This window comes from Schistocerca serialis, chromosome 1 (assembly GCF_023864345.2).
Source record: "Schistocerca serialis cubense isolate TAMUIC-IGC-003099 chromosome 1, iqSchSeri2.2, whole genome shotgun sequence".
Classification (NCBI taxonomy): domain Eukaryota; kingdom Metazoa; phylum Arthropoda; class Insecta; order Orthoptera; family Acrididae; genus Schistocerca; species Schistocerca serialis.
Genome location: NC_064638.1, coordinates 279,980,809 through 280,005,754, shown reverse-complemented (window position 1 = coordinate 280,005,754; position 24,946 = coordinate 279,980,809). Strand labels below are relative to the sequence as shown.

The 24,946-nt window shown below is 40.5% G+C and overlaps 1 protein-coding gene across 1 annotated transcript in view; it reads right to left on the bottom strand.

Annotated features, from left to right (window-relative positions):
- Positions 1 to 2,011: 2,011 nt before the first annotated feature.
- The window catches only part of LOC126466081 (uncharacterized), a 309,668-nt gene continuing 286,733 nt past the window's right edge, over positions 2,012 to 24,946 (bottom strand). The window contains exon 19 of the mRNA XM_050096360.1: positions 2,012 to 2,915. Coding sequence (XP_049952317.1) covers positions 2,666 to 2,915 — 250 coding nt within the window. The 3' untranslated portion in view covers positions 2,012 to 2,665. The remainder of the gene's footprint in view (positions 2,916 to 24,946) is intronic.

Below are 24,946 nucleotides of genomic sequence, written 5' to 3'. Positions count from 1 at the left end.
CACAATCGATAAGTTATTATGAAGGTCATCTTTGGTTTGTGATGACGCTAGTTTTTAGACTGTGTAAGTGTATCCTTCTGACGTTTGTCTGACAAACGAGGTTTTACATTCCTTTGCGCAGCGCTTACTTGTGCAGTTACGCATTGAAAATTGCAGAGTGTGCTCCTGTCGTAATATCTGCGGTTGTCGGCGTCGTTACCCGGTTGTATTCCCGGAAGTTATTTGAACATTAAGAAACAAAGGAATTAAAGTCCTTAGCTGCCGGTGGATATTGGTTTATTTCAATGGAGAAAGTTGAAAATTTGTGCCGGACTGAAATCCGAAACCGGGTCTCCCGCGTAGTAGGCAGACGCGCTGGCCAAAATGCCAACCGAACGCAGTGGTGACCGTAACCGCCTGGACTAACCTAGCACGCCGCCAGACCCAAACTCTCAACTTATACCACACCCTGCCCATCAACCTCATTACTCGCGGAATCTCACTGATTCCCGTAAGAGGAATGCATTCCCGGTCAACGATGATTCATGAAAGATGTATCGAAACCCTGAAAGGTAGTTTGTGGTCAGTAACTCCTCAGTGGGAAACAACTGCAGATCTTTATATTATGTAGGAGGGTACAACCATCATACTTCATATACTACATTCGTGAGTGGTTGCATGATCGTTACCTATGTACACGAATTAGCTGTCTTGCCCATATAAATTCACAGCTTGCATTCCCAAACGACCTGTGGTTTATTTTTGTCATTTGGAACGAACGTGAATGGTGGTGTACAAATAAAAGCAAAGAATACTTCGGAAAAAAAGTTGTAACGCAGTGTGTTTGTCAAAGGCGCGGCAAGGCCACAGCATCTATCCGGATCAGTCCTCACAACAAAGGAAGAGAGAGAAATGAAATTATTCCTTTAATTCTGATCATAGATTCGAACTACATATAAAATGATACCGAACTCCGACCAGTCGAATAATTAATTAACAGTTCATCAAACGTGATCATTTAATACTATAAATTAATTTTCGCAAGTCCAGATGCACTACAGAGGCAGTGTCTACGTAGAGGACTATCGAATAGAGAAGGCAGGGTGATTTTAGCATCACCGTTTAATTAATGTAGAAAAAGCCTAAGATGGCAAAATGAGGTTGCTGTTCTGGCCGTTATTGCAAATCGTCTTTGGAGCCACAGAGTGGCGGAGGCACATGCGGTTCTCCCACCTTCTGAGAATTCTCGCCAGTTGTGGGCAGCCAATGGGAGGGGCCGAACTGTCCCACTCCGGGCGGCCAGAACGGCAGGAACCGTTCCACCTCTCACCCCTGTTAGGTTAGTTACATGGACCTTTTCGTGTACCGTGGAGATGCACTGTAGCTCATCGACCGAGCCATTAAATAACCTGGTGAGCAGCTATCCAGCCGCATTCCGTTGCAGTTTCGAGAAGAGTCAACATCGCGAAATTCAGTGTACGTCAATTACCGCTCTCTCCGGGGACTGGTTTTCAAACTGAAGACGTGTTTGTGAGTGATCTTGTGCACTTTCAGCTTGCCGTACGGCAAGTATGCTCGCCCAGTGGCTATATTCCGTGTGAAATAATGTGTGAATACTTGTGATAGGGTTACCTCTGAATTTATGCTTTCATTTCTGAATATATGTTTCGCCAGATTATACCGATTTTCAGTGTCTGTAGCTTCCCTACTGTCTCTTTTGTAAACCTACGCTACACAGTCACCAGTCTGCTCACTATTGTTCCACGAGACATATTGCGAGCGGTAATTGTAGGCGTATCGAGTAGGTTATCGGTTACAAAAATGTGTTCCCGCTAACGACGTAGGACGTACGATGACGTCAAACAAAAGATCAACGACTGTCAAAATATCACGACAGGCGCTTAAACATTTATTATTATTTGAATACATGGAGTGACTTATCAAACACTTGGTAACGTTATAAGTTATATAGTACTATAGGAATGGAAGAAAGATTATGGTTTAACATCATGTCTAGGACGTGATCTTTAGAGACGGAGCAGAAGATCAGGTTGGGGAAGGATAGGAATAGGAACTGGTCGTGCCTTTAGAAATAAGCGTCCTGTCATTCATCTTAAGCAATTTTGGGAAATCGATGAAAATCACTGGAACAAGAACAAAACTTAAATGTAATGCCATTCGAGCCTCTGGGAAAAGTAGGGAGACAATCAGAAGTGGATGAAGAGGAGGTAGTTGCATGATCCCAAGGCACGACAGAAAAAAATGAATACATGCAGGTATACGTGATCAGTGACACAGGAACAAGGACACTGCTATAAAAATTTGATCTACAGAAATACTGATTTGACAACATCACTATTTGTCGTACTCTTACTCTCTCCCTCATTCAGTCATCTATCTGTCTTTCTCACTCATTCACTCTAACTCATTAACAACTTTAAAATCTTACACATCATAGCACTTATGCATCTGAAATTTTATTGATAACTTTTTTTGTATCTATAATATTGATTCACGCATAACTTAATTTGCTACCGGTTTCATTTTATTTTTTTCGCATTCGCTTTTAGGCTCATTGTCAATTGTATCGCAATATTGTGTTAAGTTTCCTGTAAATTAAAAAGAATTGCGGGCACTGTCTTGGGACTTGCTATCGCTGGTAGCCAGTATCATCTGCAGACGCCTCTCAGGCCCTCCGAGCGGCCACCAGCAGCGTGGGCAGCAGAGCGGCCGCAGAAGCCGACGGCGAGAAGGCCGCGCCTCCCTTGTCGTCGGTGGGCTTCTCCGAGTCGTCCGCGCCAGCGATGGCGCCCGCTTGCGGGTCGTCCCCATTGGCACCGACGTCAACATCGCCTTCCACGCCGCCAGAGGGCACACCGCGCAGCACAACTGCTTCGTAACCAGCCAGCTCTACCGCCGTCGACCGCAGCAACTCTCTGAGAACAGATACGGATCTACACTGAAGCGGCAAAGAAACAGGTATAGGCACGCGTATTCAAATACAGAGATATGTAAACATGCAGAATACGGTGCTGCAGTCGGCAATCCCTATATGAGAGAATAAGTGTCTGGTGCAGTTATTAGATGGGTCACTGCTGCTTCAATGGAAGGTTATCAAGATTTAAGCGAGTTTGAGCGTTGTGATACAACCCCTCTGAGGTGTGCCCCAGGGCTCTGTCCTCTCCTCTCTCCTCTACCTCCTGTACACGGCAGATATGCCCCAAGCCCCCCCCCCTCCCCCCTCCAGTACACCTCCTGCAGTATGCCGATGACACCACATTCCTTGCCCTCGCTCCTACCCTCCAACAGTCACAACGACTTTTCCACTTTGACCTTTTTGCCGCATTGTGTAACCAGTGGCTTCCGAAAATCAATCCTTCCAAGACCCAGGCAATCATCATAGGTCGTACCACTCGTTCCTTCCGGCTCCTGGATTTCTCCCTTACCATTTGCGCCTGTCCAGTCCACCTCTCCCGCACACTCACCTACCTTGGCTTCACCATTGATCGTCACCTCACCTGGATCCCTCATCTCTGCTCTGTCCAATCCAAAGCACACAACCGCCTCTGACTGCTCAAACTCCTCTCTGGCTGAACATGGGGGTTGAACGCCTCTACCATCCTCCACACCTACAAATCTTTAATCCGTCCCATCCTCTGTTATGCCAGTCCCGCCTGGATATGTGCCCCCCACCCCAACAAATTCTCTAAGTACCTTCAGATCCTCGAGTGCCATGCACTCTCCCCGCCTTCCGTATATGCCTCCCGTACCCCACATGGATCCTCTACGACCTCATTCCTTCCCCCCATCTGCTCCTCTTCCTCGAACATATCCACAAACTCTACACCTCCCGCCGCCTTGATCCTCCTCACCCCCTGGTTGCTCATCTCCTCTCCCATCCCCGCTCCCTGCCCCGTCTTCACTGTTGTGTCCTCCCTGCCCTCCATCTCTACACTCTTCATCTCCTTTCCCAAGGTGGCTTCTGTCAACTGCCCCTCCCAGATGATGCCCTCTCTCCCTCTATTTATCCTTCCTATGAACTCTGATCTTCACGCCCCTCCCTTTCCTCTGTCCTTTCCCTGGGCTCCCCGTCCCCCCCTCCTTCCATCCTGTTTTCTCCCCGCCTAACCTCTCCCTGCCTCACTTCTTCCCCCCCTCCCCCAGTCCTCTTTTGTATTCCCCTCCTCTGCCTTTCCCCACTCCCTGTTGCATCTGCCCAGAACGCCCCTCCCCTCTTATGGGTCCTCATCGCCCATCGCCTCCTTTCCCCCTTCCCCCCCTTTGTTTTTCCTCTCCTTCCCCCCTTTTCTTTTCCCATCATCTGTCCAGGTTCCTCCCATCTGTCCTCAGATGTGGTATGTCATATTTGTGCCAACTTTTTAGTGCAGTGTTCAAGTGAATGTTCAGTGTTGTTCATCTTTCCAAAGTGTTGCGAACAGAAACCAGATTGTCGCCATGTTTTTTGAATTGTCTGTCTATTATTTTACCTGTCTGCTTCATATGTATTTTATTAGCATCATCAACCCTTTGTTCTATGTTTTAAGTTCCTCGATCTTCCGCCATGTTACAATTTAAGTCTCCGATTTTATTGCCTGTTTTTATTATTTATTATCTTCATCTTTTTAAAACAAATTCTGTAGGCTGAAGAGTGGCATACTAAGCAGATGCCAGCCCGCCCCCTTCGTGTGGGGGGGGGGGGAACGAAACTCAATAAAGAAAAAAAATTGTTATACATTGCTGTATCCCTCCCTCTCTCCACATCCACACGCTCCATCTCCTTCATCAGGGCAATTTCCAGCACCTCCCCTTCCCGGATTTTAAACTTCGCCATGACATGTACCCTTCCTTCCAACTATAACCTGGCCTTGCTGCTCCCTCCCCAGGGACCCCTTTCCTCTCGCCTCCTTCTCCCAGAGCGGTTTTTTCTCCTTCACTCCCCGAGTCGCTGCACCCCCTCCTTAGCTGTTTACCTCTCCCATCCCGTCCCTTCCCTTGCCATTTCTCTTTCGGCGCCTCTCCCACCTCATCCCCCTTTCTCTCCCCTCCTCCTTGCCTCCTTTCCCCTTCTTCGAATTTCCCTTTGCTCTCCCCCCTCACCCCCCCCCCCACCCTTGCAGATACTCCCAGATTTTTATTTGTTATCAGTAGACTGTGTTAGTGCTGTGTTTTTGGTACTGTTATACAGTGTCATCTAGTGATGTGGTTTTAATTGTTTGCAGTTCCTTGCTACGCCGTCCGTCACTGGCTGTTTTACTCGTTCTGCGAATTCTTATGCTCCAGCCGTACTTTGCCTGGTGCCTTTTAATGTAGTGTGTGGTTTATGTGTAACGTACTTTTTCAGATTTTTATCTCCGATTTACAGTCACTGCTTTGTATACCTTCTTTTCTTCTGTTCCGCCTTTTTTTCTATATTCCGCCATGTTATCTTTTTTATGTTGTTTTTCAATCTCTTCCTGTCTATTTATGTCTCTCGGCTGAAGAGCAGCGCTTATGCTGCTGCCAGCCCGCCCCTGCTGGGGAAATGAAATGACAACAAAGGAAAAAAAAGTGTTGTAGTCGTCGCACGATCGATGGGACGCAGCATCTCCGAGGTAGCGATAAAGTGGGGATTTTCCCGTACGACGATTTCATGAGTGTACCGTGAGTGTCAGGAGTCCGGCAAAAAATTAAATCTCCGACGTCGCTGCAGCTGGAAAAAGATACTGCAAGAACGGGACCAACGACGACTGAAGAAAATCGTCAACTTGACAGAAGTGCAACCCTTCCGCAAATTGCTGTAGATTTCAATACTGGGCCATCAAGAGGTGTCAGCGTGCAAACCATTTCGCGAAACATCATCGATATGGGCTTTCGGAGCCGAAGGACCACTCGTGTATCCTTGATGACTGCAGGACACAAAGCTTTACGCTTCGCCTAGACCCGTCAACAGCGACATTAACCTTGATGACTGGATACACGTTGCCTAGTCGGACGATTCTCGTTTCAAATTATATCGAGAGGATGGACATGTATGGGTATGGAGACAACCTTAAGAATCCATGGACGCTGTGTGTCAGCAGGAAACTGTTCTAGCTGGTGGAGGCTCGCTAATAGTGTGGGGCGTATGCAGCTGGAGTGATATGGGACCCCTGATACGTCTAGATACGACTTTGACAGGTGACACGTAAGTAACCATCCTGTCTGATCACCTGCATCCTTTCATGCCCAATGCGCATTCAGACGGACCTGGGCAAATCCAGTAGGACCATGCGACCCCACACACCCAGAGTTGGAATTGCCACAGAGTGGCTCCAGGAACACTCTTCTGAGTTTGAAAACTTCCGCTGGCCACCAAACTCTCCAGACATGAACATTACTGAACATATCTGGGATGCCTTGCAACGTGCTGTTCAGAAGAGATCTCCACCCCCTCGTACTCTTACGGATTTATGGTCAGCCCTGCAGGATTCCTGAATTCATTTCCCTCCAGCGCTACTTCAGACATTCCTAGAGTCCATGCCACATAGTATTGTGGCACTTCTGCGTTCTTGTGGTAGCGCTGCACGATCTTAGGCAGGTGTAACAGTTTCTTTGGCTCTCCAGTATATATTACCACTAAACAGTTAAAGCCGTCATACAGTTGTGGTTTGGCTATCTAACGGCTTCAAGGTGCAGTAGAAATTTGATTTTTAGTATATCATATAACTATTGTGCGAATTTAAAAATTTAAAATGCTGCTATAATCAGCTCATTCAGAGGTATAATTTTCCGTTAACGGTTTAACTAGAGTTGCACTCTACCAAAACTATCGTTCGGTTGTTTTGGAACATTACATAAAAGACGTAGTAAATGACAGGATTACCGGTAGTATTGGTAGCATTGGTAGAAAAAGAAATTTAAATGATTGTGTTTAGGAGAAACTGTGAGTCTAAGACTTCTGTCATTTTTGTTTATTTTTGTTTGATTGATTCTTTGCTGAAACGCGCATCAATCAGTGTGTCCATTGTATATTTTATATCAGTACAGTATGTAAATTGCATTTTATGAGTATAAAAAATTTGGTGATTCTTTGCAGAAACGCGCATCAATCAGTATGTCCATTGTATATTTTATATCAGTACAGTATGTAAATTGCATTTTATGACTATAAAAAATTTGGTGGTCGCCTACCGTCTGTGCTTTTATGTATGAAAAGCAATTAATTTTGATGCAAGTAAAAATATGTTATCTTGTATTCAATAAAGCATTCTTCGTCATGATCAAAGGCAAGACTTTCATGTTTCTTTTTTTTTTATTTAGTTTGCTTCTAGTCTGACAGGTTTGATGTGTCCACCACGAATATCTCCCCTCTGACAACCTCCCCGTTGCAGCCTACTTCCTGAATTATTTGTTGGATGTATTCCAATCTCTGTCTTCCTCTACAGTTTTTGCCCTCTACAGCTCCCTCTATTACCATGGAAGTTATTCCCTGATGTCTTAACAGATGACGTACCGTCCTGACCCTCCTCCTTATCAGTCCTATTTTTGATAAATGCTTTTTATGAATAACACAAACATGTTTTTTATAAGTTCACGAAGTACTGAAGCAATGATATACTTTTGTTTTGCGGGTTTCTTTATTTTACCTTTCTGTTAAGGAAATTGCATCTTCTAGCGTTATAGATAAATCTATATTTTTTCCTTTACTTTAACAACATCCCTTTGTTTCACGTAACAAATCGCAATATTCGAATAAAACCTGAATTAAACATTGACAATTTCAATTTTGCTATAAATACTCTTTAGTTTTAAGTTACAGGCAGGAGTATAAGTATTCAGAACAAAAATTTTACATAGCTTACTCGGCGCTTTATGCACCCTCACTCAGTTTGTAGACAGTTCATTTTACTTTTAAGTTACAGGCAGGAGGATAACTATGCGGGACAAAAATATTCCATAGGTTACTCGTCCCTTTATATATCCTCGCCCAGTTTCTAGACAGTTCACCGCTTCCGGTTCTTAGGGGAATCTAGTAAGATACTGATCACAAACGCAAACAAAGCGACTGAAAGGAGATAACGCCCGATAGGTAGGCAACACACCTAACGTTCATGCACCGTAGGTACGAACTTAACTGACCAAAGTTCTTACGAAATCTATCACAGTCTTCCCTTACTTATAACAGTCTACAGTAGACTACAGTAGTTCTATAACTCTAGGTTCAACACAATAAGTCAAATTTTAAAGTTGGAAAATGTGTATACGTATTGAGACAGTGTAAACCACAATGCGCAAATAACCTACAACATATTCATGTAATATTTGCGAATGAGAGCGTTTAGCAGAATCAACAAACTTTTTGAAACTTGTCGCTGACGTCCACACAAAGTAATGACAGGAAAAAAGTTTATCGCTTACTATATTTTCGCTGCTTAAGCAGTACAACGTAATTATGAAGCATGGGGTTTTAATTTATTACTTCGTTAGTACTAACCTTATTTGCAACACATTTTTCAGATAGTGTCTTCATGTACCATCGAATTTACCTGAAAAATTATGTGATTGGATGACACATAGTTCTGGAGATATGACGTCTTTAGCATTCAGATACGCTGAACACAGTTTTTCTTTAAAGAATCGAGGGTAGGGTCTTGCTGGTTAATTATTGTGCAAGGAGAAGACCACACTTGCGACAGATCTTATGACAGCTTATCTTTGCTTATTGTTTTGCTTACAATATTTGAATTCCGCTAGGTGTATAGTAAAGATTGTTGAGTATATGGATTCAGCTAATAGTGTACAGTGTAATATCAGACAGTTGGCAGCATTGTTGATAATGTTTGATGTGATACTTTAGTGCGTCTGCCAGTGGCGCAGTTATGGTAACTACAATTGTGCAACTACCGTAGGCTACCTTAGGCTGTCAGAACCAAGCGTAGGCTACGGCAGTTTGCCCAGTAGCTTTGGTCAGTTAAGGTAGTACCCGTGTTACTTGTACCTCAGATACGTTGAATAGCTATCAAGTGTTACCTAATAACTATCGATTTCTTTAAGTATGCGATCGGTGTCTCACTAGATTCCCCTAAAAACCGGAAGCAGTACACCGTCTCTAGAGATTGAGGGAGTATATACAAAAGGCCGCAAAACCTACGCAACATTGTTGTTGTACATCTGTCTGTTGCTTAAAAATAAGCAGTATTTACGGCAAAATTTAACTTGTCAATGTTTAAGTCAGGTTTTCTTCAAAAATTGTTGATTTGAAATGTGAAATAGAGGGAAATTGTAGTAAAAGTAAAGAGTCGGCTGCTGTGACCGAGCAGTTCTAGGAGCTTCAGTCCGGAACCGCAATGCTGCTACCGTCGCAGGTTCGAATCCTGCCTCGGGCATGGATGTATGTGATGTCCTTAGGTTAGTTAGGTTTAAGTAGTTCTAAGTCTAGGGTACTGATGGCTTCGGATGTTAAGTCCCATAGTGCTTTGAGCCAGTAAAAATAAAGAAAACAATAAGGTTTATCATAAAATGCTAGAGAACGCAGTTTCCTTAACTAAAAGATAAAATAAAAACAACGCAAAAAATATATCAAACATCTGTCCAATATTTCATTGAACTTATATGAAACATATTTCTGTTATGCATAAACAACTGCCGCATTTATCAATAATAACAGGAAACTATTGCCTTTGACCATGACGGAGTACAAAATAACAACAATAATTATTCTTTTTTTATGTTTGCGGATGAAAACTATATATTTACATCAAAAGTAATTGCTTTTGATTACATAAAAGCGAACAAGTTGCGATAACAGCTAACTTTATTACTTATAAAAAGCTATTTATATTGTGTAAAAGTCTAAAATACACAATGATGTAATAGTTAACGATATACGTTTCTAATTATGCTCAAAACAAGAAATAAAAAAAAGACAAACAGAAATCGTTGGCTCTCAGTTTTTTTGTTACACATTCATTTATGTTTCTCTTCTTACCAATGCTACCAATGCTACTGATAACCCTACTATTTACTACGTCTTTTACGTAGTGTACTAAAGGAACCGAACAGAAATTTTGGTAGAGCGCCACTCTAACGGTAACTGAACCCAGGATTCGCTCGGATTTTTGCCTCCCCCCCACCACCAGCGTACGTCTTTTTTTGCTCCATCGTCGTTGCATAGACTATTTGTTCGTTTATTGAGACCAATATCATTTTAAATGAAGTGAAAGGTTTATGCTGCAATGATTCCTTTTTGTACGACACGATTCAAAACGTGGAGCAACTTACTCTCCAAAGTCGCATTACCTGCAACACTAACATGGTTATATTTTCATTGCTGCATAGCCGATCAATGTAGAGCCCTGTCAAACAAAACAGAAAACTCAAGATATACCGTTTACTTCTTCGTTACGTTGGATCACTTCGTATAACGAGAGTGGTTACATTTAACATGCGAGAACAAGAGACAATAATCCCCATAAAAGCGAGAGGTAGGTTGTATGGGACAATTGCTCAACATAGGACCAATCCGAGTCATCTCTTGATGTCCTTCATACGTCTTTGACCCCTTCCCATTTTAGTGCCCACCAGTATTTTCGTTTCTTCATCCCACCTCCTTCCCCCCGTACCCTCTGCTAAGCCATCATTCTTTCCTTTATCTTTCACCCTTCCCCATTTCCTTTCGCTTGTCTGAAAACTACAAATCTAGTGCAACACCTAGCACTCGTACCCTATTTACACCAATGGTTGGCAACATTGCTGCTCTTGTTTAATGTTATTTTGTAACGTGTCTGTAACAGCTATAGTAGAAGCCATACTGACATCGGTCTGCTCAACTTCATTTAGAATTTACAAGCTGAAGACTGTTTTCCCAAACTTTGTATGTAAGTTTTGAAACTTAAAACCTTGGGTTTCTTTGAGTGGACTTCATGAAAATAAGATTTTTGTCGCGTATCATAGTATATTACACATAATTTACAACAATGTAACACGAGTCGAAGTTCTGTTTCTAAATGTCCCCCCACAGATCAGCTTCCTCAAAATGCTACCAGGAAGGCTAAGAACACGCAGCTACAAAACATACTGATGAAGCCTCGACTGCATCTGCTGGACAAGCGAATGAAGCCGTATCTGGAACTATCGATCATAGAGCTCAAACGGAATACAGTCGAAATCTTCTGATAATAAAGGGTTCGAATATTACTGGATCCATTGTAAGTATTCTCACAATTTTTCCGTTTCTTTAAATCAAGGTAAAGATGGGGAGGTTGAAACACGTATGTAACGCAGCAGCGATGGCGAGGCATTGTAGCATCTGTGACCAGAGAGTATGCGCTTGACCGCGCGAGTGTTGCGAGCGGTTCTCAGTCAGTAGTAGTCTTTGCGAGTTAGTTGTCGCTATGCAGAGTAGCAGTCAGTCTGTCGTTGCGAGTCTGTCAGTTCAGTCGTTGCGAGTCTGTAGCTCTGTCTAGTTGAGAGCAGTACTCGGTCTGTAGTCGTCATGCAGAGCGGTCGGTCAGTAGTAACAGCCCAGTGCGGTTGTGTGATGTAGGCGGTCGGCAACAATGGTCAAGATGAGGAATAAGGTATACTGTTAATTAATATAATCATTAGATAATGAAAAATTTTATTTATTGTAATTATTCTCCAACAAGTCTCCCAATAATAATTTTTTATTTCAAAAGCAATTTCTCAAAAATTTAATTTTTTATTTGAACTCAAGATTTCGTTGCACTTCCCATTTCATTCCACTTCTTTTGAAGAAAAATTCCAGTAAAATCAAAAAAAAAGAGAATATTATTATTTGCAATGCAGTTCCTCCAAGCGGTGCGCAACAACAAGAGCAGATATGTGACATCCATTTATTCTGAGGTAAGACTTTAATTCTGATTGTTTTACACAGGGCCAAAGACCGATATTTCGGTTTAATTGAATTTTCTTGTCACTGAATGGACTTTAATTTTTTGAAGGATTTATATTTGAGTCAGATTGCGTATTTCACATTTTTGTTGCCATTGTCAGTACATTTCATTGTGGGCAGGTTACGCTTAGAGCCATGTCAATCAGCATTTCTAATTAGCATCGTCCTTTCTTTAAAAATTTTGTGGGGAGGTTACACTTGGCTCCCCATTTCTAATTAGTATCGTTATTTTCTTTCTTTAAAATTGCGGTGGGGAGGTTACACTTGGCGACCCTGCCAGGATCGTATTTCGTTGAGAGTCTTTTGAGCGACAGTCAGATATCTGCTCTTGTTTGCTTAGATATAATTAGGATTTAGCGCAACGCTGTTAATAATATTGTGACTTTCTCTCTACAGGTCAACGGCAGTTTGTTGCTTTGTTGTATTTGTGTGTTGCTTTTGCACTGTGTTGATTTGTTTTGTGAAAAATTTTGACTATTGTAAAAATGCCGCGAAAGACTGTGAATAGTGTATCGCGAAGTATTGTGAATGAAATTACCGACTTAAACAATGTGACCGATAGTAATTGTGATACGCAACGTAATGATGACAATCCTGCGTTCACTAACAATCAGTGCATTCCAACCACTAATGATGACTTTCACCTTAATGATGAACAAACGAACTCAATTGTCTCGTCTGTTAACTTGACGACAATTGATGACGCAGAATGCTCTATGGTAATGAGCGCTGCAGAGCTTAACACACCCGATTTGGAAAATTCAAGTAACGTACAGGCAAATTTGTCTAAAGAAAGTGATCAGGATACACAAAGTACGACGGATTTATTTAATTCCGGAACAGTGTCTGACAATGTACATCCGACTGATAAACGTTTTTGTAAATTACAGAATGACCAAATGGTCACACAAAACGCGACAATTGTAGATACACCATCAAACAGTCGTGAGAATAAAGTAGGTAATGTTACTTTGGAACAATTTATGACAATAATGCTACAGTCTAAGAACAAAAATGACGAAAATTTCAAACAACTTAGGGAAAATTTCAGACAACAGAGTGAAGATTTTAAACAACTTAGGGAACAGAACAAACAAGATAACGAAAATCTTAAACAACAACTCAATGAACAGGTCAAACAACTTAGGGAAGATAACAAACACTTAAATGAAAAACTTGACAATAATGACGAAAATTTCAAACAAATTAGTGAACAAATTACAGCCGTTGCCGCGCAGTGCCATGACACTAAGGAACAGTTGCGCGCGGAAATTGAGGCGTGTTCACAAAAAAATAGCGAAGAAATTAAATCTGTTGCGCAAGAATTAAGAGAAATGCAAACAGTCGCGACAAATACACTCAGAGACGAAATTAGCGGAGTCGCCAAACAGTGCTCTGAAAAAGCTACACAATTACGGGACGAGTTTAGAGCAATGACGGTAGAACTTTCGCGCACTATGGACGCAAAGATTGACACGAAATTCGAACAGCAGAACACTCAGATTAACGAGCGCTTTAATCAGCACATACAGAACAGTGATACGCGTTTCCGCAGATTTATTCAGGATCAAAACAAAGTAAAACGACAAGTCATGGAAACAATCACTGCACAAAGACAAGAGGACAAACGTAAAATATTCGCGAAAGCGAAGACGTATGTAGACAATAATATTACTACAGTGTCCGACAAAATTAATACCATAGAACAATTGAACGCGGAATTACGGGATGAAATTTCTGACCTTAAATCAAAAACAGATACACACACAGTAAATATTCAAACAGTGACAGATAGATTCGAACAGTTAGATCTAACACAGGATTGTGATGTTATCAAAGCTGATGTTAAAAAACTGAGCGAAACTACGCACAAGTTGCAAAAACAGATTAATGCGTCTGATTCTAAAACCGATGATCAGGTTAAGATATTGACTGAAAAATGTGATGAATTGGCCAGTCGTATTGATGTTATCGAAAATGCTAATGACAATAAATCAGACGATACTGCACCGGTTTCATTTATCCAAACGCCTGAATTTCAAAATTTACAGCAGACTATTAATGAGATTGATTCATCTAACAACACGTTACGTAGGAAGTTATCAAATTTACAACAAGAAGTAACAGAGATGAAAAACATTTCAGTTAATAACATGCCACAACAGACGCCACTTTTTGAACATGAGTCTGACACACGCAGCGTGTATAATGTGAATAATTTACAGAGACTACGCGAAGTAAAATCCGAAAAGCCACGCGACTTAAAATATGAAAAGCTACGCAACTTGAAATCCGAAATGACACAGACAAACAGACTTTCACACAAACCTGAACGTATTATCAAACTAAGTGACGAGAACGTAGATTTCGAGCAATTTGCATTTGTAAGCAAATGTAAAGAATTTAATAATGACAGAACACAGATACACGATTTGCACTGTATACGACAATTTATCTTTGTACATTCACCGCTATTATCGGTAATGGAGAAACTAGCTTTGAACCAGATGCGACAATTTATTTTTGTATTTACAACAGCATTGCCTGTAATGAAGAAATTTGAATTAGCACGAATACAACAATTTGCCTTTGAAATTTTACCGCTATTGCCTGTAACACAAAAGCTAAAATTTATTTGCAGTGCGTAAATGACCTCAGGGGATTCATTACGCTTTAATGAATATGTGCCGTAGCGAGCATAGGGCCCCGAGCTGTAGTAGTGCTGTTTCATCTTTAGTTTTCTGCACTGCTGCCTTCTCTTCTACTATCCTTTATATCTATCCAAACTGCTCTTTAACTATTGCTCTTTGTAGTATTAAGAAACATGTAATGAATATCCGATGTGACAAACTTTTACCGAATGTGACAATTTTCAGTAGGCACTCCCGTAATGACAACTACCGCCGTAATTTTAATTACAGATAAAATCGTAATCATCAGTATGTGTAAAAGTAAAATTAACAGCAAACGCATTTTTTGGTAACAATAGATGTTTTTCACCACAATAGCATGAAAGTCAACCGCTTAGCATACGTAACCAACAATGCAGTCTACAAGGTCAACCAAACTTTAATGTTTCGCCGCGTGCATGTATAGTCTCAGCTCCAACAAATAGTAACGCATGGCAGCAAAGAAATAACTACGTACAGACAACACTCTATTTCAATTCCTATCGCAATACACCGTATAGGAATGATTATTAGGACAGACGTAAAAAGAATGATGAGCACAATTTTCAGCGTACATTTAATAACAGTCGATCTTTTCAGCAGCAAGAACATTAGCAACAACACATTATCATGAATGATCCAGACAATAGGTGTCATCCATAGCGTAACACGTCAGTATGAAATAACAGAACAGTTCATACAGTGGATATGCCACAACATTCTCCCGTAAATAATAACACGTACGATAGAATTTAACCAGATACAGCACAGATTGCATACTACAGTAACGCAAACATTACTTTTGACACGCAGAATTTTGTTCACGAGAATGTTATTTGAAACATGCTTTATTGAATGCTCTACTTTTATCGCACCCAGATCTCACCAGAAATTTTTCCATTGCCACTGACAGCTCTAACACCGCTTTAGGTGTACATATTTTTCAGGAAATTGAAGAAGATGGTTCTACAGTAATTAAAAACATCGCATTTGCAAGTCGCATTTTGTCACCTGCTGAACGAAATTATTCCGTTACAGAACTGGAAACATTATGTGTTGTATGGGCTTTTACGAGATTTCGGCACTTTCTTTATGGCAGACACACCACCGTCTACACAGACCACAGAGCGATACAATTTTTGCTTTCAGCTAAATTTACTCACGATAGATTAAGCAGATGGAAACTTTATTTGCAAGAATTTAATTTTACGATTGTTCACATTCCCGGTACACAAAATGTTATAGCAGACGCACTATCGCGTTCTCTCGGCAACAATCAGCAAGACGTAGCAACCAACTTCTGCAAAACAAATTTCAGTGTCATGTACATTCAGCAAGTTGCATTTGAAAACTTTATTTCATCGTCATTACAGGACATAGCAAAAGAACAAAATAAGGATAATGTGTGGAAAGAAATTAAACACCTTTGGCAAGATAGGAAAAATGTTACGATTAGGAACCACTACACTGTACGCAATGACATTCTGTTTCGCCGCTCTCATCCTGACAGCAACATTTGGTTATTATGCATTCCTGACGAACTGGTCAACAAATTAATTTGGTACACTCATTTAAGTTACGCACATTACGGAGCACGAAAATGTTTTCTTATACTGAGACAGAACTGTTATTTTACCAACATGGAGAAACGTATACGACGAGTTTTAGCGTCTTGTAAAATTTGCCAGAAAGCTAAATCAGACACCACTTCACATATTCCTCCTTTATATCCCATTATACCTGTGAAATTAAGACACATGGCCGCAGTAGATATTTTTGGTCCGATTCCGAGAACTAACAGAGGTTTTTGCTACATTTTTGTCGCTGTTGAGCTCACTTCAAAATTTGTTACTTTCACTCCGTTACGCAAAGCTACTGCTAAAACTGTTTCGAAAGCATTTGTAAAACATTTTCTATTTCATGTAGGGCATGTAATGAAAGTAATTTGCGACAATGGATCACAATTTCGTAGTAGTGTATGGACACGCATGTTACGAGCCAGAAACATTTCTCCGATTTATATATCCAAGTACCACGCTTCTTCGAACCCCTGTGAAAGATTAATGAAAGAAATTGGTAAGCTGTGCAGAATATACTGCCACAAAAGACATATTGATTGGGATACACACATACTCTCATTCCAAGATGTAATTAATTCCATTCCAAATGAATCCACTATGCTATCTCCGACTGTTATACTGAAAAACGTTGAACCACCGAACAAAATTAAAGAATTAATAGAATTCCCCAAAAATCGTCGCCTACGACACCACGAAATAATTGACATTGCGCTGAACAACATCAAACGTGCCGCAGAGCGCCGGAGAAGACAGCAAAAACAGGTTTGTACACGCCGCGACTTTCACGTTGGACAGAAGATATTAGTACGTACACACTATTTATCCAGCAAATTAAAAGGTAAGTGCAGTAAATTTGAACTTCTATACGCAGGTCCGTATCGGATTCGCAGCATCCCTCACCCCAATGTTGTACACGTCGAAACTTTGAGAACCAGAAAATCGAAAGGCAATCACCATATCTCAAACATTAAACCGTTTATTGAGTGAAACCACTGTATGATTCAACACACTATGATGCCATTTACTAATGCAATTAATTCACCTGACTAATTACTGATGATTATCGTATTTTTTCTTGGCAAGTGCCCGGCAAGGTAAGGTTAGCAGGTCGCTTTTCTTGTCGTTACACATCAGACCGTGCACATTTTCCATTTTTTTGTGTATATGACTGTACTCCAGTTTTGTTTGTATGCACTATGAAATAGTTAAGATATAACACACACCAGTCGACTTTGACATTTTTTTTTTGCCTTATGACATCTCAACATCGTGACTGTTTCACATTTTTTTTGCTACTGCATTGTATTATTCTGTGTACATTTTTCGCATCCGAACACTGTCAATGTCTTGGACATATTACGTTTTCTGTCATGTTATGCTGTATGGTTAATTGTGTCACCATAAACCAGTCATTATTTAGTGGGTATAGGATTTAAATGCAAGACATTAATCTTTGTTCATCAATTTCAGAAAGGAATGATGATTCTAAGAAATAAATTTAACATAAATGGGAATTTCACCTACGGAATAAACGAAAGGAGATGCAATAACTTTATGAGGAAGAGTAAAGGGATCAGGATTAACAAGCATTAACAAGACTATACTATACTCATCACAGAATAGCAGTCTTAACTAATTTTTTCTTTCAGAATACAAGGTGATTGATGCAGGCTGTCAGAGAGAACTACACATCTTAGTTTTAGTGATGAAATATGCTAGAGATAAGGAACAGTTATGTAATGAGTAATGAAGTGATTTTTTTGCAGATGATAGTGAATACTGATGAATAATGATGAAGGGAATGGTATTATGAATAATGAAGTTTTTCTTTACAGGTGGTGATAATAATGAAGTTATGATAATATGGATAATGAAGTGATGGATAATGAAGTTTTTTCTTTACAGATGAGGATAATGTTGAAGTTATGTATTTATGCTACGTAGTTATTTAAGTATTTATTGCAGTTTGCTTTGACAGCAGGTGTTATATTGCATAGTAGGATGACTGAACGTTTTGGAAAGGACAGCTATGGGACACATTTTATACACATTTCACTACTTGTTAATTCGAAGTTCACTACTTTTCAGCATAGTGTGCGTTTCTTCTTTCAGGTCAATAATCCGTTTTTGTATTTTTTCCAGGAGAAGTTTTTCATGACACTTACTAAACCTGTTACTTATTATACCTGTTCTAGTACTTGCATTTTTATATTTTTTACCCATTTGTGTTTATCATTTATAAATGTGATCACATATACTGCCTTGTTACATAATATTGCTACAGCTGACTCATGACGAATGACGTTACCTATCCTCATTTGCAGCAATAGGTCAAAAGCAAAAAGTATTATGCCTCAGCAATTAATTATCGATCCCAACGCAATGCATTGCTACCAAAAAAAATGTATTACCAGTCCCACATAATGTCACTAGTTTATGATAATTCTGAATAATACTGATCAACTCTGAATAGCATGTCACTCGAGTAATGACCTCTTAATGAGACTATATTCAAAATAATGCTTTGTCACTAGCTAATAACTGCCACTGTTTATTGTAATGCCTGTGATTACTAATGATTTGACTGTAATTAACTGATTTTTAATAATGACTTTGTAATGATCTGAATAATACTGAATGATGAACTATGTTTTATTCTATTCAATACTTGATGGCCACTGAGTGCCAATAATTAATGTCAATCAACGAAATTGTTATTAATTATGCCATTAATTAACTCTTGTTTCCAATGTTGATACTTTGTAATTTGAAATGAATGTGACTGTTTCATAATGCTTTGTAATTAGGAAAAGACTAATGATTCTTAATAGATTGGAATGACACATAATTAATTAACTATGGTACTGTTTAATAATGCTTTGTAATTAATTAAGGCTAATAATTCTTAGTATATTGAAATGACAAATGATTAATTAATTAACTGTAATTAGACAAATGATTAATTAACGACAAATGATTAATTAACTGTAATTAGACAAATGATTAATTAACGACAAATGATTAATTAACTGTAATTATACAAATGATTAATTAACTGTAATTAGACAAATGATTAATTAAAGACAAATGATTAATTAACTGTAATTAGGAGAAGGTTAATGATTCTTGATTATACTCTGTAACTGAAAAGAATGCGATTATTTCATAATATTTTGTAACCAGGAAAAGAAGGCTACTGATTCTATGTAAAACAATTAATGAACATTTTTCTGTAATACTACATACTTGGTACAGAAATGTTCAATAACTGGGCTATGAATGCCACGATCTATCAATGAAGACTGTAATTGTCAATATTATGTGACTTGATGTCCTTCACCTCATAAGCTGACTACCCTGAATTACTGCAATGTCCATTTGTCCTGTTTATCCCAGTGATCATGGAGCACTATATTTGGTTTTGCACTAATTCTACGTTGGTGTGCCTTGTAAGAGTGTGGTGTTGACACGACATGCTGTCCACCACCATGAGCGATGAAGACATTATTATGGTCCCACTGTTTGGTGTACCTAATGTACTGCCAAAATGAAAACATGGAACATTACTACGACAGTTCAGTGTCTTGGCTACACTGATAAATTCTGATGGGAAAAGAACTTCAAGTTGTGTCACTTGGTGTTGTACTACTGTGGAAAGATATGGACTTTCAGAGCAGCTGTGTGCAATCTAAAGTGCTACAACCATGATGCAATCCTTCCCTTTCCTATCCTGATTCTTGTCACATAAAGAAAAAATTTTTTTGGTAACATCATTTATGTTCATAGGTTATACATTTTTCGATTCGCTAAACTCCAGTGTGAGTACACTTATGTTACTGGTCGACATGATGTTTGCCATTATGTTTATTTGTTGTGAAAATACTAAAGACATTTTTCAGTGCATGTGCACTTTGGACATGAATTTTTTTTTTGCCATTATGTTTATTTGTTGTGAAAATGCTAAAGACATTTTTCAGTGCATGTACACTTGTCAACATAATATTTTTTGCCAGTCTGTTTATTTGTTCTGAATATGCTAAAGCATTTTTTCAATGCCTGTGCACTTTGTTATCTGTCAAATAATTTGTATATACTTTTCTGATTTGCTACTATGTTTTGTACTCACATTTTGTCTTTGTCTGATATATTTTGTACTTAGTGCGTGTGCACAACATTTACTTTATGTACTACATCTAATTATTCTTGCCAGTCTGTTTATTTGTTCTGCATATGCTAGAGAATTTTTTCAGTGCCTGTGCACTTTATCTGTCAAAAAGTTTGTATATACTTTTCTGATTTGCTACTATGTTTTGTACTCACATTTTGTCTTTGTCTGATATATTTTGTACTTAGTGCGTGTGCACAACATTTACTTTATGTACTACATCTAATTATTCTTGCCAGTCTGTTTATTTGTTCTGCATATGCTAAAGAATTTTTTCAGTGCCTGTGCACTTTATCTGTCAAAAAGTTTGTATATACTTTTTTCTGATTTGCTACTATGTTTAGTATTCACATTTTGTCCTTGTCTGATATATTTTGTACTTAGTGCGTGTGCACAACATTTAAATATTCTGTAAGTTGTAGGATTTTGTTAATTAAAGAAAAATTTTGCCGCGCTTGGCAAGTCCAAATGACTCACCATCGCTGCCAAATTTTTGCCCCCCGAGTGGAGGGTTATGAAACACGTATGTAACGCAGCAGCGATGGCGAGGCATTGCAGCATCTGTGACCAGAGAGTATGCGCTTGACCGCGCGAGTGTTGCGAGCGGTTCTCAGTCAGTAGTAGTCTTTGCGAGTTAGTTGTCGCTATGCAGAGTAGCAGTCAGTCTGTCGTTGCGAGTCTGTCAGTTCAGTCGTTGCGAGTCTGTAGCTCTGTCTAGTTGAGAGCAGTACTCGGTCTGTAGTCGTCATGCAGAGCGGTCGGTCAGTAGTAACAGCCCAGTGCGGTTGTGTGATGTAGGCGGTCGGCAACAATGGTCAAGATGAGGAATAAGGTATACTGTTAATTAATATAATCATTAGATAATGAAAAATTTTATTTATTGTAATTATTCTCCAACAAGTCTCCCAATAATAATTTTTTATTTCAAAAGCAATTTCTCAAAAATTTAATTTTTTATTTGAACTCAAGATTTCGTTGCACTTCCCATTTCATTCCACTTCTTTTGAAGAAAAATTCCAGTAAAATCAAAAAAAAAGAGAATATTATTATTTGCAATGCAGTTCCTCCAAGCGGTGCGCAACAACAAGAGCAGATATGTGACATCCATTTATTCTGAGGTAAGACTTTAATTCTGATTGTTTTACACAGGGCCAAAGACCGATATTTCGGTTTAATTGAATTTTCTTGTCACTGAATGGACTTTAATTTTTTGAAGGATTTATATTTGAGTCAGATTGCGTATTTCACATTTTTGTTGCCATTGTCAGTACATTTCATTGTGGGCAGGTTACGCTTAGAGCCATGTCAATCAGCATTTCTAATTAGCATCGTCCTTTCTTTAAAAATTTTGTGGGGAGGTTACACTTGGCTCCCCATTTCTAATTAGTATCGTTATTTTCTTTCTTTAAAATTGCGGTGGGGAGGTTACAAGGTTGAAATGCGAAGAATGCTCACAAAACAGCACGAATAATTATCGGTTTTCCATTTAAAAACTTACATAGAAGAAAAAGAAAAGAGAGAAAACAGGATCTACAACACAGAAAATTGAAAATAACGGCACAAAGAGTTCTAAAGAAGGTGGCGAAAACTGTGGTAAGTGTTGAGAAGAAGAAAAAGAAATCAAAAGTGAATGACACAAGTGGCCCATTGATTTGTGAAAATGCCAATATTTGTTCCCTACTCCAACCCTTCCAATAGATCCAGAGTAGACCACTGAGATTTTTTATTCTGTTTATTTCAAATTGATTTCCCCAAAATTAACAATATTTTGCGCTCATTTTCGTCAATAAATACTAGTATTATTGTACAATTATTACCTGAAATATCATAAAAATCCCTGGTATTTTTTACCTCCGTTAGCCTAAAAAGATAAAATCGTAAGACGTTTTTCGTCGTGAGGTCCTAGAGAGGTTACTCAACTGAATGGAAATTTGTTTGATGTCCAATCGCATCTTCACAGCACAGTGTGAGTTTGGTGTTTTAATTGTATTGATCTACACTCCTGGAAATTGAAATAAGAACACCGTGAATTCATTGTCCCAGGAAGGGGAAACTTTATTGACACATTCCTGGGGTCAGATACATCACATGATCACACTGACAGAACCACAGTCACATAGACACAGGCAACAGAGCATGCACTATGTCGGCACTAGTACAGTGTATATCCACCTTTCGCAGCAATGCAGGCTGCTATTCTCCCATGGAGACGATCGTAGAGATGCTGGATGTAGTCCTGTGGAACGGCTTGCCATGCCATTTCCACCTGGCGCCTCAGTTGGACCAGCGTTCGTGCTGGACGTGCAGACCGCGTGAGACGACGCTTCATCCAGTCCCAAACATGCTCAATGGGGGACAGATCCGGAGATCTTGCTGGCCAGGGTAGTTGACTTACACCTTCTAGAGCATGGGTGGCACGGGATACATGCGGACGAGCATTGTCCTGTTGGAACAGCAAGTCCCCTTGCCGGTCTAGGAATGGTAGAACGATGGGTTCGATGACGGTTTGGATGTACCGTGCACTATTCAGTGTCCCCTCGACGATCACCAGTGGTGTACGGCCAGTGTAGGAGATCGCTCCCCACACCATGATGCCGGGTGTTGGCCCTGTGTGCCTCGGTCGTATGCAGTCCTGATTGTGGCGCCCACCTGCACGGCGCCAAACATGCATACGACCATCATTGGCACCAAGGCAGAAGCGACTCTCATCGCTGAAGACGACACGTCTCCATTCGTCCCTCCATTCACGCCTGTCGCGACACCACTGGAGGCGGGCTGCACGATGTTGGGGCGTGAGCGGAAGACGGCCTAACGGTGTGCGGGACCGTAGCCCAGCTTCATGGAGACGGTTGCAAATGGTCCTCGCCGATACCCCAGCAGCAACAGTGTCCCTAATTTGCTGGGAAGTGGTGGTGCGGTCCCCTACGGCACTGCGTAGGATCCTACGATCTTGGCGTGCATCCGTGCGTCGCTGCGGTCCGGTCCCAGGTCGACGGGCACGTGCACCTTCCGCCGACCACTGGCGACAACATCGATGTACTGTGGAGACCTCACGCCCCACGTGTTGAGCAATTCGGCGGTACGTCCACCCGGCCTCCCGCATGCCCACTATACGCCGTCGCTCAAAGTCCGTCAACCGCACATACGGTTCACGTCCACGCTGTCGCGGCATGCTACCAGTGTTAAACACTGCGATGGAGCTCCGTATGCCACGGCAAACTGGCTGACACTGACGGCGGCGGTGCACAAATGCTGCGCAGCTAGCGCCATTCGACGGCCAACACCGCGGTTCCTGGTGTGTCCGCTGTGCCGTGCGTGTGATCATTGCTTGTACAGCCCTCTCGCAGTGTCCGGAGCAAGTATGGTGGGTATGACACACCGGTGTCAATGTGTTCTTTTTTCCATTTCCAGGAGTGTATTTATGTTACTTATAATGAATGCATATACATGTGAGAGTCATGACTGTATTTTTGATGACATATTAGTAACCAATAGAATAAAATGCACACACCTCAAGGTAGTGACAACTTGGATAATCTAAACAGCCTAGAATCGTTTTATATAAGACTACTGAAATGCAACATAAAAGACTACAATTAAGGTTGAAGAAATTATCACAGCACATTATGCTGCTTTACGTCCCTACTTTGCGCAGCATTTAAGTTCTCCTGCAGCACATGGGCTCATGGAAAACTTTTAACATTTTTCAAAAGAGATATACAAGTATGAACATGGTACATCAACCATAGGTAACGGAAAGCATACTTTTAATTACAAAGTCTTTGATTTTATTTACACGTGCTACTCACAGTAGAATGAAAACCGATTTAGCTGAAGTGATATAGGTGTATTATAGGAAATGTGACTTTAGCACCCTATAGTTCCATCCATGAATCATTAACTTTGGCCTTGTGTTGCGCTTGTACCAGCACATACCACCAGCCACATCCTATCCCAAAAAAACTTTAATCTCTTCACCTTACATGATCGCGAAATCTGAACAGGAACCTACTTATCCCTCCCGCTCTACCAGATAACTCCTTTCCACGTTAGGGATCCTCTTTCCTCCCTTACTTGCCAAACGCTTGATTCTGAGTTCTCCGACTCTCCCGTCCCTCATATTTTCAAGAAACGCTCTCCTTCCAACTACCCTCCCTACCTGCTGCTCATTTCCCGAACTCCAGTGAAGTGAAGAACTTCGATTTAATAGAGGCAATCGCCATTGAATGTATTTTTAAAAAGACAATAATATTTTTCTTACAATGTTCAGTGATCACTTGCCTGTTTTCATAAATATTCAATGCCCATATCTGATATTTTTTCTTGTTCGTATATTTCATTACTGTTCTCACCTGATGAAAAGTATCCGGACACCTGGCTGAAAATGACTTACAAGTACGTGGCACCCTACATCGCTAGTGCTGGAATTCAGTGTGGTGTTGGCCCACACTTAGCCTTGATGACATCTTCCGCTCTCGACTGCACGTTCAATCAGGCGCTGAAAGGTTTCTTGGTGCATGGCAGCCCATTCTTCACGGAGTGCTGCACTGAGGAGAGATATCGATGTCGGTCGGTAAGGCCTGGCACGAAGCCGGCGTTCCAAAGCATCCCAAAGGTGTTCTATAGGATTCAGGTCAGGACTCTGTGTGCACCAGTCCATTACAGGGATGTTATCGTCGTG